General features: G+C 38.9%; 1 protein-coding gene across 3 annotated transcripts in view; it reads right to left on the bottom strand.

Moving 5' to 3' along the window:
- LOC129780523 (uncharacterized) overlaps positions 1-14146 on the bottom strand; it is a 190079-nt gene that overhangs the window by 134597 nt on the left and 41336 nt on the right. For all 3 annotated transcript variants that reach the window (XM_055788871.1, XM_055788873.1, XM_055788872.1), the window contains exons 3-5: positions 12207-12522; positions 11843-12138; positions 11656-11778 (exon numbers count right to left, since the gene is read on the bottom strand). In XM_055788871.1, coding sequence (XP_055644846.1) covers positions 11656-11778; positions 11843-12138; positions 12207-12522 — 735 coding nt within the window. The remainder of the gene's footprint in view (positions 1-11655; positions 11779-11842; positions 12139-12206; positions 12523-14146) is intronic.

The following is a 14146-nucleotide window of genomic DNA, read 5'->3' on the forward strand; positions in this document are numbered from 1 at the left end:
TCAAGCAAACTGAACCAAATTTGGCATGTGGAGGTTTTAAGGGGCAAGAAACATTTCTAAGGTGGTTCAACACTCCAGCTCTGCGATTGGACCAATGAACTTGCTCATAGTAAGAAAACGTGAATGTTTGAAGGTATTGATAACAAAAAAAAACAAATTTTGGGAGGGACGAAGTTTGCCGGGTCAGCTAGTAAACTAGAAAAGGAAACAATGGAAGGTCAATATTCCTTCCATTCCAATTATGTAGAGCTAAATAAATAATATAAAAATTCCGTTATATTTTCGCAGCAAATAACATAAAAATGCAACAAATCGATGTATAAGACTTGTAGAAATAAGAACATTGATTTATTGAAGAAAATTAAGTTGTTCGGAAAGTTCGTGCGTTCACTACAGTAATCTACATCCATCGATCATGAGCATCCCTGGAAGCTTGATTACGTACATCGTTACAACGTGAAGGTTCCACACAATTTGACCGAAAAAGCAGCAAGCAACCTGTTATTCACAAGTATGGCTCGCAACAGTTTACATCGACGAAGCAAAAATGATCTAGGAAGATAGAATATTTGAGCTGCGTGGAAGATGGTGACATATTGTTAAACAAAACTGTGGATATGAAATTGAATTATAACGCTTCGATTGAAAATAAGGCTTCAGTTTTCCCAAAAAGCGACATTAACTTCTCGGACAACCATATAGCATTTTTTATATTAAATTTTGTCCTTTCCATTTACCATTCTCGTCGTTTCGTCGGAATACCATTTGACGGTTCAGCAAATGGTCCTAATAGTTATTTTTGGGCGCTCGTCCAGTTTAATAACTTCTGTTTCTACAGCTTTAACACCGTGTGCTCTGAAAAAGGCTGTCCACATTCTCCAAAATCTGATCCTGTTACTTTAAATTTGATACATATTTGATATATCAGGGCGGTCCGATAAGTACTTAGCCTCATCGCCCGATGGTGTCAGTATCGTAAGAGGGATTACTTATCGTGTAGTACATTCTCGTAAACGGCTACTGTCAAAATTTTAGCCGAATCGGACTCGTAGTTTTGTTTTGACCGTGTGTGGAAGCGGGCGTGTCCACGCATTTTAGAAAAATGAAAAAAAGGAAATTCCGTCGTCGCCACGACCAAATTGGTCGAATTGCACTACGAACTGCTGCCCCATCCACCGTATTCTCCAGATTTGGCCCCGTGTGACTTTTTTTTTGTTTCCAAACTTGAAAAAGTCACACGTCGGGCATAAATTTGAGTCGAATGAGGAGGTCATCGCCGCCACGGAGGCCTAACGGAAAACGTATTTTTCAGATTGATTAAAGAAGTTGGAGCATCGCTGGGTCAAGTGTATCGAGCTAAAAGGAGACTATGTTGAGGAATAAATCGCCACTTTTCCAAAATTTTTGTTTTTTTTTGTAGGCTAAGTACTAAGTACTTATCAGACTGTCCTCGTATTTTTCAGGATATGAGCTATCCTGATTTCTCCTGATTTTTATTTTCATTCTTCCTGATTTTTGAAAATTATAGTTGGCAACCCTGGCTATAATTTATAAGTTGATGATTAAAAAAACACCTTGATGGTGAAATTGCTAACATATTATTTCTTAAAATAATACATCAAAAATGTTAATGCACTACCAATATTTTAATGCATTTAAATTTAATGTACAATGTTGAGTGCTTATCGCTTAGTATTTTTTATGTATTCACCGGATTATTGCATCAATTGATTCGGACATTCCCTAACAATCTATTGTATTGTTATATTTTTTTAGTAGTTCATTCATAAAAGTAGCGTTGACATGAGAACTTTGAATTTCTCATACAGTTGTGTTTTAATGTGTTTTCGTAACACGAACTAGGAAATTGAGTACCGTGACGATATAAGCGTCTGCGGGCGCTCTTGTACCCACATACACTGTTATTATTTATTTTGGCTTAACGTTTTTACGACATACTTTGATTCACTGTCTCTCTTCAATTCCACGAGTACCCTGTGTTCATCAGGTTTTGCTCCACTTGATTTAACTGCCATGTTCGCTGCGGATCTCGTCATATTTGTGGAATTTTGAATACCTTCTTGCACAATTTGTTGTCAGAAAAGCGAATGAAATCACCCTAGGACAACTGACAACATCCAGAAATAGTTATATGGCTCTGCCCCAATACTCATGACTTTATAATTTTTATATCAAATATATTGACATTTGGCAGAACAACGCCCGCTAAAACAGCTTGCAGATGACGGTGTTATTTCCGTAACAGGTACAAAAGCGGAAAATTTACAAAGAGCATTGCAAAATTCCTTGGATAATTTGTGTCCCTGGACCAGAAATTTAGGGATCGAATTCTCGCCGTAGAAAACTGAATTGGTAGTGTTTACTCGAAAGCGGTTTCCATCCGAACGTTTTAGGCAGAAACATTAACCAATTGTTGACCTTCAAATACTTTGGGTTTTGAGTCAAAATGCACTTGGAATACCCACATTACGTATTCGAAGCAAAAATGCCAAAAGAGAATTCTGGGAACTTTCACTCATTTGTAATTGAAAATGTTGAAGAAATTCGTAGTCTGAACATACAATCTCGGTTTATGAGAATTTATCACCACTATATACCGTCAGAAATTTGTCTACCATTGTTTCATATAAACCGTGATCACTTCACCATTAGCAGTTTTCCGTTTTCCTCCGGTACCGGTGCCGGAAACCGGTCAATCAAAACGTGATAGTTGGGGCGTTTAGATCTTTCCGATCTATTAAGAAATGATCGAGTTATAAACATTCGAAATCTTTCATTTTTTCCTGCATATTCTGTGTTTGAGTTTTCATTTTACCCCCCATATATTCCGGCTAGACGTAGTCCCACGTCAATAAAAAATGGAAGGTCAAATGTATTGCTAAGCGAGAACCCCAAGGAAGTAGGGGTAGTGGGGCAAATTGGTCATAGGGGGCAAAGTGGTCACCTGCTTGTTTGATAGTATAACTATTGACTATTGACACCGTATTGATGGTCACCTTATGTTTGACATATATTTTGTTCAATCTCAGCGATTAATTAGCATAGAAAATAGTTTGATGTTTGGGGGCAAAAGTGGTCATATGTGCCTAACGACTTACAATGTTCTGTTTAATAAAACTCATATACCTCATCACAATCTGCTTTTGAAGAGGTTCCTTTTGTAGTTTTGACCCTGGAATAATATGCCACCCCAACTAAACCAAGCCTTTTTTTTTTATTTATTTTTGAGACTTTCAGCCTCCTGGGCTGGTTCGTCTCAGTAAAAACGGCCGAAACCATGCCGCAAAGTGCGCTTACTATCCATTTTACATGCACATACGGACAAGCAATTAACAATAAAACAATAAAACAAAAACAGATTTCGTCACAAGAATTTCTACGCATTTGAGCTTTTTTTCCCCTGGTTTGACGAGGATGTCCGCTTGCCATGGCCCCAGGCCACAGATGGGGAATCCGCACCACTCGAAGATGCCGACTGTTCTTGTTCCCCTTATCGCGAAGGGGAAGGAACAAGGATCTTCGATTTAATCACAAGTTTTTTGGTCAAATTTTAAAGTACAGATCGGCATCTTTCAAAAAACAGAGCAGTGCAGTAGTTTGTGAAGGGTCGTCGCCAAGCACATCTCGAATGCTCCCGCTGATCCCGTGTGAGTTCCGGAGGTTCTCATACTTTGGGCAAATACAGAGGATGTGTTCGACTGAATTGCGAACCTCGCACAAGTCACAAAGGGTCCTCTGTTGAAGTTGTGTGACATGTTGCAGTGGCCGGTTCTTAACCTGGATAAGATTCGTTGCTCTCTCATCGTTTTGACGTCTTCGAATCTGGTGATGGATCCTTTGATTCTCCGGAGGAACAACGTCGCTTCAACGGACCATTTTTCCGCCCAAAAAGTTTTGAATGTGTTGGCGATCCATAGTCTGATGTCGTCTAGCGGTACTTTGCGCGTCAAAAGTTGTCCAAGGTGACCGATTCCAGCAAAACGGTCGGCCGCTTCATTGCCGGCTATGCCACTATGTCCGGGGACCCACATGAGGACTGTATTCGGCAGCAGATACCTCCTGATAGCTTGTATCCATGGGTGCCTAGTTATAGCCGCGCCAACGGCATCGATGACGCTAGCCGAGTCGGTAACTATCAGGATCGATTTGCTTGACGGTATAGTGGCAGCTTCAAATATTCCGGCAGCTTCGGCCGAGAAAACCTGGCAAATGTCGACGAGCTTCTTGCTGGAAATAAGAGAGTTATTATGACCGCTTACCCCGAAACCAAGCCTCATTTTGCCGAACGTTGTGTGTTTCTTACAACGATTTTGAATGCATCAGAAAATTTAAATTGAGACTCTAGGTGAATAGACCAAGTTTATTTCATACATGTGCCTACTATATTGAATATGATTTGAACAAATTTGGACGAAAAAAACGCATAAATCTATCACATTTAGCTTGATATGTGCAAGTGACCACTTTGTCCCCAATAGGTGACCACTTTACCTCCAAGCAAACAAAAAGATCGACTTTTCATCTTTTTTCTAATGATGAAAAATGTACTATTTTGAATTTTCATAGTAAAAGCCGTATGCTATCTTGAAAAAACAATGAGTTGAACTATAATATTCTATGAAAAACGGGAATTGTAGCGGTATGTGGACGCTGCAAATGGGCATATTCCTTAGGGTGACCACTATGCCCCCACTTCCCCTAATCATCCGATTTTAGCCATCTTTATTTTGTTCTATTCTTCTCTGCCCGTAAATCAATGTTGATGAGAATTTTTTTTGAAAAATTTCGAAAATTAATTGTTCGAAAAATTCTAATGAAATTAATTATATGTTCTTATGTTCTGTTCACTTATGTTCACGTTATATGTTCACGTTTGCGGAATCAAGCCTCGTGTTCCGGTGGTGTGATGCAAAAATGCCGATATATTCTCAGGTGGAACAAGCCGCTTTGAAAATGAAAATTATGAATGAAAATATACTTTTCTGTATCAAACATGTATTCTATGTAACTGAGAAACGTACGAGGAAATTTATTATAAATGGAAATTGTAAAGAGCCAATTAAAAGATCAATCAATGAAGAACTCTGCGATTAAATCCACGAACATTCGCTTAGTAAGAAATTCGCAAGAATTCATATCAAAAAACCTAATTTGGGCGGAACGAAGTTTGCCGGATCACCAAGTCCCTAATATTTCTTCGAGAGCGTGGTTCAATTATTGAACACGATCACTCTGGCGCTTGCCATTAATGGCTCATCGGGCGGCGCTCACTACCGGGGGAATGCATTTAGTTTTTCTATCAGAATCTTTTGATTAATCCTGTGGTTCGCATCTGTATGTGCATATGCGCGTACCCATGAAAGGGCGTTAATGTTGCATGTTGACGATAACTTTGGCTGTCGGCCGTTGATGTTTGCGTGGGCTTTCTTTGTCTAACTCCACACGTGTCGCTCTGAGACTAAGTTCTGCTCACTCTAACATTGTTTCCCTTTCGCTCAAATCCTATCTGCTCACTAAAAAACATTCTTTTCATTCTTCCTCGCGCACTCATCGATATATGCTAACACTATCCCGATCGTGTTGTGGGATTCCATGTCATCTCCGGTCTTTTAGAGCCGTTCCTAACGATCCAGAAGTCATCATCTTCAATCCCAAAATAGCCTCGCAATAAAGACTGGAACGCGAAAACGACTGGGAGAATTCGAAAACGAGAGCGTTACGTTGGAGGCACAATGTTTTGCCATGATTATCATGATTATCATCTTCGTTCAAAAGATAAAATGTCTACGAGTTATATGCCTTGTAGGCAAACTATTGATAGAGTCGAATGAACTGAAGAAGTCTTAAGTACAACAATAACAACAAGTTATTAAAATCACAAAAATCTATAAATATGGGTACCAACTTGAAATCATCTCAGTCATGACTAGCATGCGGGTGATGCAAGACATGGTTTGCAAAGTAAGATTGTCGTTCGCTTTGTGCACAACGTCTACGATCAACTTGTATGTAGCGAAGCCAAATATTCAGCACAATAAGCAATCACACAAAAAATTACTCTTGTTGCAAAATTTACTCTCCACTTCTTTATGTCTGCCGAAACAAAATACATAATACGTTGCTTGTCACTAACTCTCAAACTCTTTCAAACTCCGTGATTTAATTTGAAATTCCATTTTAGATAGAAAAAATATCTGTCGCTTCCAATCAGTCTACATAAATTTTGCGCCCACTCGGTCCTTCCTCAAAACACCCACTTCCTGTTTGAGAAATTGTTGACTGAACATGGTTTGCCGGCGAGCGTCGAGTGGGAATTATTTGTCATTCTCAAGATTCATCTCGTACCCCTCATAAGTTCCCGAAAGACGTAATTGTACGTTGATTGCACATGAATGAAGAAATTACAAAAAAAAATGTATTTGATCACAGTATTTGATAAACTCTTTCGTTTTGAAGATATTTCGAATTCTGAGAAGAACTATTTGATGTATTTGGAAGGCAAACTAGAGACGAATAAACTCTGAGTTTGGATTCTCCAAAAACTGTGCAAACTAGATGGTTTTCGCGTTGTGAGATTTTTCGTTTTTCATTTTGTACACCAGAGGTACGGAAAAGACGTAATCACAAATTAGAAATCTTCAGAAGCTTTCCTGTTAATTACACTTGATTGGCATATCACAAAACAAAATGTATTTGGTCGCAGTATTATATGAATAAAAAACAATAAAATAAACTCTTCCGCTTGAATTTAATTTTCAATTCCAAAGAGATCAGGCAGATTATTTTTCAGCAATGATGACATTTTTTCGGTTTCTTCTCGACGCTCGATGTCCGCCAGTGGTTAATGCTAACTCGATAATCACCAAACGGAAAGAGTTGCGCGCGTTTATGTGTTTGTGGCGGCTGCTCTGATGCCTCAAGTGGAAACAATTTTCGATACTGGTACTTTCTTGGTTGCCTTTTCAGTGATTTCCCTCTCCTCCCGATGGATTCCCTTTTGATCTAAGGGGGAATTTTTAACGATCCCGACGTTACAATGCCGTTTGTTCGCACAAACAGGCTCTTGGTGACACCGTTCATCAACGCTATCATGATGAACGAAGCTAGCTTCGCCACAGCAGCAATAACCTGCTCCAAACGCTGTAAAATTATAACTGAGTGGCAATCGCTTATATACCGATTGGTATGATTTCGATAGCCTTTTTTGAAAGCAATTTTAACGCTATTGAAAAAAGTTTTTGGATCTTCTTCTTCTTTCTTTGTTTTTAAGAGGCTTTAAACTTTGCAGTTCATTCGCCTCTAGCCCAGTGAAGAGCCACAATAAAACCGGCCCAGAGGGGACTGGCGAAAGGGAAACCAAACAAAATCACTCATCAGATCTGTCCACTCGACTCTCGGTTAAAGAAGAAGGTAGGAAGGGATCCTATGCTTCGTAAGATATTTAATATATGCTGTAAAGAAAAGTAAAAATTTACTGATCCGAGGACCAAAGCAGTAACGAAGCACAAGTGACCTAGCGAAAGGCGTGTTCCAAAGCCAAAAAACAAAACGGCCCCTCTCAGGAGGATAGGAAGGAAAGGAGTGGAAAGGATTTGGGTGGGATTAGTGGAGTGGGAGGGGGTGGGAGTGGTATGGGAAGGAAAGAGGGGAGGAGTTTTGGATCTAAAAGTAACAAGCATATAACGCGTAGACATTTTATCCTTCGAATGAAATGTTCATCATACCATTTCGTTCAGTTGATTAGAAGCTATTAACGCTCAAAATTTGGATCTCCGGCGTAACGCTTTCGTTTTCGAAACTTTGAATTTACACCCCAGCATATAAATGAAAGACGTAATCCTACGACAAAATTTTCGTTTATTCTTTGGTTTACCAAATCCGAACTGCCGTGCCGTCCGCTTAACCCTTTCCATTAAATTTTGCACAGTGTTCTCATCCACCACATTCGCCGCCGAACGCCAGTTAGATTTAAACTGCTGCTCGTTTTCCATGGATATATTAGCTTTATTGAGATTCCGTTTGACCAAGGCCCAATACCGTTCGATAGGGCGGAGTTCCGGGCTGTTGGGAGGGTTGAGGTCTCTGGATATCACAACCACGTTGTTCACATCGTACCACTCGATTGCCCTTTTCCCATAGTGGCAGCTCGTCAAGTCCGGCCAGAACAGCACAGGTCTAGTATATTGTTTTAGGAATGATAGCAACCGCTTTTCCAGGCACTACTGAACATAGATTTCTTGATTGATGGATCTCGTAGTGACGGAAATGCCGCTTTTTAGACCACATATGACCAGCCAGATGACCTTAGAGGCGAATGAACTGCAAAGTTTAAAGCCTCTTAAAAACAAAGAAAGAAGAAGAAGCCAGATGAAATATTTTTTTTGGGAACTTCGATAGTATGATGGTTTTAAAAATGTCGGCAATCTTCCCTTTTCCTGATCCGGTATAAAATCCAGTACCGGAAGTTGCTTGAAATACGCCTTCACATACATTTCGTCGTCCATGACGACACAGTCGAACTTTGTGAGCAGATTCATATACAGCTTTCGGGATCGCAGATTTACCGACATGTTTTGTTTGTAACCTCGGTTCGCCATCTTCACCTTCTTAAACTTGAATAACCCGGCTCGTTTTTAGTCCGCTGCACAGTAGTATGGGAGACATTGAGCTTGCCAGGGACGCACAGTGGTCCCTCAGAAATTCTAGGTGGCATTAAATAGAAAAATGAACAACAATGCCTGACCGAATGAATGGTCTGTGCGACGTCCCCGATGGAGAAGTTACGATTCTGCTTATATTTCGCCGCCATCTTCTCCGTCGTCGTTGCCACGACCGGGTTACGATTACCGCCGCTTCCAGGCTTCCTGACGGTCGAAATGGAATGCAGCATTTCAGGAAACAGGAAACTCAGAAATGGGGCGTTGACTAACGTTTTGACATTGACATATAGGGGAAAAGTGGGAAATTTGGACCACCTAAGCAAATCGCCTATTATTTCCAAACCAATACGGTCTAAATAAAAAAATGTCACATTGTATACTAAGCTACACTTGTTTACCCTCAATCAATAATGTTTAATCATTATATCAAGCTTATATATCATAAAATAAAAGAGATGATTTTTGGACATTAAAATTTGATGCAGGGTGATTTGGACCATCTGTGGGACGAATTGGTCCAGTGTGTGTTTCATCGAAAAAAAACATATTTATGTTTATCTAAAGTATTTTGGAATAATGTTACAATCAGTAACAGTATTCTGGGATCGATACCAGGTGTCTTGGCCAGATCCCAAACCAGAAAAATTGAATTGAGACCATCTCGAATTCTGCATGGATTTTTTCACTGTTGTTCGAGCATTTTCAAACACTTTCGATGCGTGGTCAAAGAAAATCCGTTCTTGATGGCCTGCTTTGCTCTTTCAAGATCCTCCTTCTTCCAACATTGTCTGCCCATCCTCTTCTTGTAATTTAGCGGCATCTGGAATCAATTAGACCAAAACCTCAAATCTGTAGAACCAATTCACCCCACAAAAACGTGACCATGTCACCCCACACAACAAGCAAAAATTAAAATGCATTTAATTTCATTTATTGTTATCAAACTTACAGTTTCGCTGCATCAAAATGTTCCTCTTCTGTAGGCGAACAGAACTTTACTGCGCAATACACGAAAAGTTTGTTTAATCAGCAGGGAAAACCTTAAAATCACGATCGGAAAATTCACATTTTTTGACAATCAAAGTGCTTGATGTGTTCATGCTACCATTTCCTTCCACCTGTCGAATTTTACCAAAGTTTGTTTACGTTGGTTACATACGGTTCATTAATAGAAGAAGATGAAATTATAAAAAAATCCAAGTAGAGCCATACTTTTTGAAATAATGGGGTGGTCCAAATCACCCCGTGTTACCCTACCTGTCAAGTTGCTAATGTATCTCTCAGGGTGTATCGATCCCAGAATACTGTTACTGATTGTAACATTATTCCAAAATACTTTAGATAAACATAAATATGTTTTTTTTTTTCGATGAAACACACACTGGACCAATTCACCCCACAGATGGTCCAAATCACCCTGCATCAAATGTTAATGTCCAAAAATCATCTCTTTTATTTTATGATATATAAGCTTGATATAATGACCAATGGATGTATGGGAAAAAAATGACCCTCGAATTTTCAAAGCGAACTTGATTAAAAATGTTGATTTCCACGAAAAACTACCCTATGCAAAATATCAGCTCAATCGGACTTCATTTACTAGTGTCGCACAGCGGTCAAAGTTTGAGTTTTTTTAAAACCGAAAAATCACACAAGGGGGGAGTAAAGGAAATCGGGGTTTTCAAAATAAGTTTTTTGATGGTAAATGTCTTAGAATTGCATGAAACGTCGAGATTTACTGTTATCTCGAAAAAAAATTTTTTTGTCAGAAATTGACTTTTCGGCACTTGGTCGTATTTGTCTGAAAAGTCGATTTTTGACGATTTTTTTTCGTTATCCAAATCAGTCAATTGCAGAACTGGACATCTCCCAAACCTCATTGTGGCATATTTTGCGAAAAGATCTTGGGCTTCATCCTTACAAGATTAAATTGAATCATGAAGAAATGAAGAAGGATGATCATGAAGAAAATGATGGATTTCATCACAAAATCATCTGCTCATTTCAGGATAAATGGTTTTGTCAACAAGCAAAATATGCGTTATTGGTCAAGTGCAAAACTACAAGTACAGTAGAACCCCGATTATCCGCGGAATAGTCGGGCTAGCTCCCCGCGGATTACGAAAATCGCGGTTAACGCAATAAAAGGCTAAAAATAAGGTGCAAACACAAAAAAAGATATTTATGCATGAAAACTATGTTTCATCAATACAGAAATCATTAAACAATTCATCTGTAAGGTAGATTACACCAGTAATCAGATAATGTGAAAGACATGACTAAAACAAAAGAACAAGACCCTACCGCTCACTGGTAAATTCCGGGAAGCTCTATAGAATTACAAATGAACTCACATTCGCGGATAATCCAAACCGCGAATCATCGCGGATCACACTCGCGGGTAATCGAGGTTCTACTGTACTTCAAGGGACACCATTGCATCCGAAAAAGAATACTGTTTGGTGTGGTTTTCATGTGATTGGGCCGTATTTTTCGTCGATGAAAACGACCGTCATGATACCGTCAATGAAGAGCGCTGTCGTGACATGTTGAAATAATATTTCTGGCCAAGATTGGAAGATCTTCAATGTACCATTTTCATTCTTCATAGTAAAACCCGTTTTGTATCTTGAACAACAATTAGTTAAGCTATAATATTCTTTGAAGAACGGAAATTGTAGCGACGCAGTAAATGGGCATATTCCTTAGGGTGTTCATTTTACCGCCCCTAGCTCTAAATTTTTTTTTGAAATATGACACTCTATCACACCCTAAAATATTTATGGGAAGAGCCTAATACGAATACAACATCTGGAATGTTTTCCGCTGAACTCAGTTCAAACTGAGATAATCATAGAACCGATGCTCTTCTGATTTCGCCTTTTGAATTCACATAGCGCTTTCACTCAACCACTTGCAGCGCCATCTGTACGCAAGGGTAGCGTGTTATTACTTAAATTAAGCTACTCACCGCTTTCCGCTTGTCGGCCTCAGACACTGCTGAATTGGAACGATGTCTAAATAAATCCATCACTTTTGTCATTGGAGACTTGCCGGCGTCAGCCCGCCGTACGGCCGTCACTGTGTGGTAGTACTAAAATAAAAGCAAGGATTAGTGAATATCCCATCGTCAAAAATCCTGATCCAGTCTAACATACCTGTGCGTCACTGCCAGCATGTAAATGTGCAGATCCGTCGCGTACTTTCGTATCGCCACTTGCTGTTTGGGTACCACCGGTTCCCGTGTGATGGCTGTGTCGACTTCCCACATGAAGGGCAGCCTTCATGCTATTCATGATGCCACCGGATGATGCAGTAATCGTACCGCTTCCGCTGCTGCTATCCTTGTCGGAGCCTGATTTACTCGAATCATCTTTCTTCTTTTTGGAATCCGATCCTTTTCGTGTACGGAACACATCGAATATTGTTGGACGACGATTTGGACTTGCAATACCTGGAACAGTAAAATTGATAAATCGTTATTCAGAAATCTTTCGCTTGGGAGGGTATTTATCCTTATACCGTGCACAGTGGACTGATTTAGCACAGGAGCCACTTCGTCACCACTTCGCCGCCTTTCCAACGAACCCGACCGCCCGCCGCTCACGCGTTCCGTGCTGCGAGATAGACTCTCGTGTTTGCGGTTTAGCTTTTCCAGCTTTGCCGCCTCGCGTTCCAACCGTCGGGCCGTTTCCCGTTCGATTTTCTTCTGCTCTTTCTCCTGCTTTTTGGCTTCCCTTTCGCTTTTCTTCTGTCGCTTAGACGACCGGGCCGAATCGGATCCCCCAGCCGGGGCCGTTGAAGGACGCTGAAAGTGACTGTCGACATCGGCGGAATCCTTGAGGGGGAGGGGAGAGGGTGAAATAGTTTTTTTATTATTTTCAGTAAACAATACTTGGTTTGTAATAATGTGTGCGCTGGGAACAGGTTGTTCTTTGAACTCCTTCAATTAAGTTTGCTCGTATGTTCAAAAATGTTTTGGAATAATAAATAAATAATAGATGAATTAGTTTTATCTCAACTTTGTTTTCGCACAATGTCAAGTGAACGGCACTACCATAGTTAACATCAACTAACAGTAGACGAATTTCATGTCTTAGGTGTTAACATCTCAGATTGTAGTAAAACATTGTGGGTGTAAAGACATTGGACATTTAATCGTTTGAGGCCGAAGGAGCGCTATAACGCTCCTCTTGTTATATTGAGTATTGCATCTATTGTCTTGGCACCTTTTAACGTAGGATTTTGTCTTTCCGGAGCATATTGGGGGTACAAATAGAATATATCTAGATTCTATTGCTCATTTTTCATCCGTTTTTCGATGGATTTAAGAGATTCTTCAATATCACTTGAAAGGTACCAGGGCGAAATTTAAGGCGATGTGTAAATGGTAGCAATAAATAGGGCAGAAAAGTAAAAAGATAGAATCTAATTTGCTCGATTTGTAAAAGAGAACTTCACGCACTTTTGCAGTAAATCATAATTGTGAATGAAATTGTGTGATTAAAATTTCCTCATTATTCATAAAAAAAAACTTTGTATATAAATAAGTTCATGTTGGTAAATTTTATATATACCATTTTTTATGTTTTTTTTTCTTTTAACACAACATTTGTGACTTAATCATTTATCAGGATTTATTAGATTTGTTTTAAATATACCCAAAATCATTCGCATTTTTGGCATATGCTCACAAAATTTGCCCCTTACTTTGCATACTTGAAATCTTCGAAAATGGATTGGACTACTTTTCTTATTTTTTTACAACTGAACTCACCTTACTAATAACTCAAAAACTAATATGTTTACAAAACGTTGTTCAAAGAATGAAATGTAGGAAATTGTTTAATTTTTCATGAAAAACCTTTTTTTTAAATTACACTGCAGTCGCTTTTTACGCGGAGGATACGTGCCGCTTAAAAACCACGTAGATTTCAAAATCCTCGAAAATTCCAAAATTCGCGTAAATTTCAAAATCAGTTTAAAAATTTAACAAACAGTGAATTATTATTTTAAATTGCAACCCATATTCTAACGATTGATTAACTGATTTTTTTAGCCTGCTACAATTATGATATCTGTTTCTCCGTTTATTTCTCAGCTACATCATCTACATCTACAGCTACTACTACATCAGTGATACAACACACACATTTTTTTTGACTTCACTATACACAAGAAAAAAATGTTTTAAAAATTGCAATTCATTAAAAATTGAATGAACATTACATACAATTACCAACAAGTCATCCATAGATTGGAAAATGGGCACTTTTACAGGGAAAAAGTTTTTCTAACAACAATTTTTCCATGTTTTCTTTAAAAAAATTTACACTTAATTCTAATTTTGTTCTAAGTTGGTTAACAAAATATTGTGTTAGTCCACAAAATCTTTGGAAAAATAGAAAAAAATCGATTTTTTACTTTTTTCCGATATTGTTGCCCACTACACCTACACTAGG

This window comes from Toxorhynchites rutilus, chromosome 3 (genome assembly GCF_029784135.1).
Source record: "Toxorhynchites rutilus septentrionalis strain SRP chromosome 3, ASM2978413v1, whole genome shotgun sequence".
NCBI classification, from domain to species: Eukaryota; Metazoa; Arthropoda; class Insecta; order Diptera; family Culicidae; genus Toxorhynchites; species Toxorhynchites rutilus.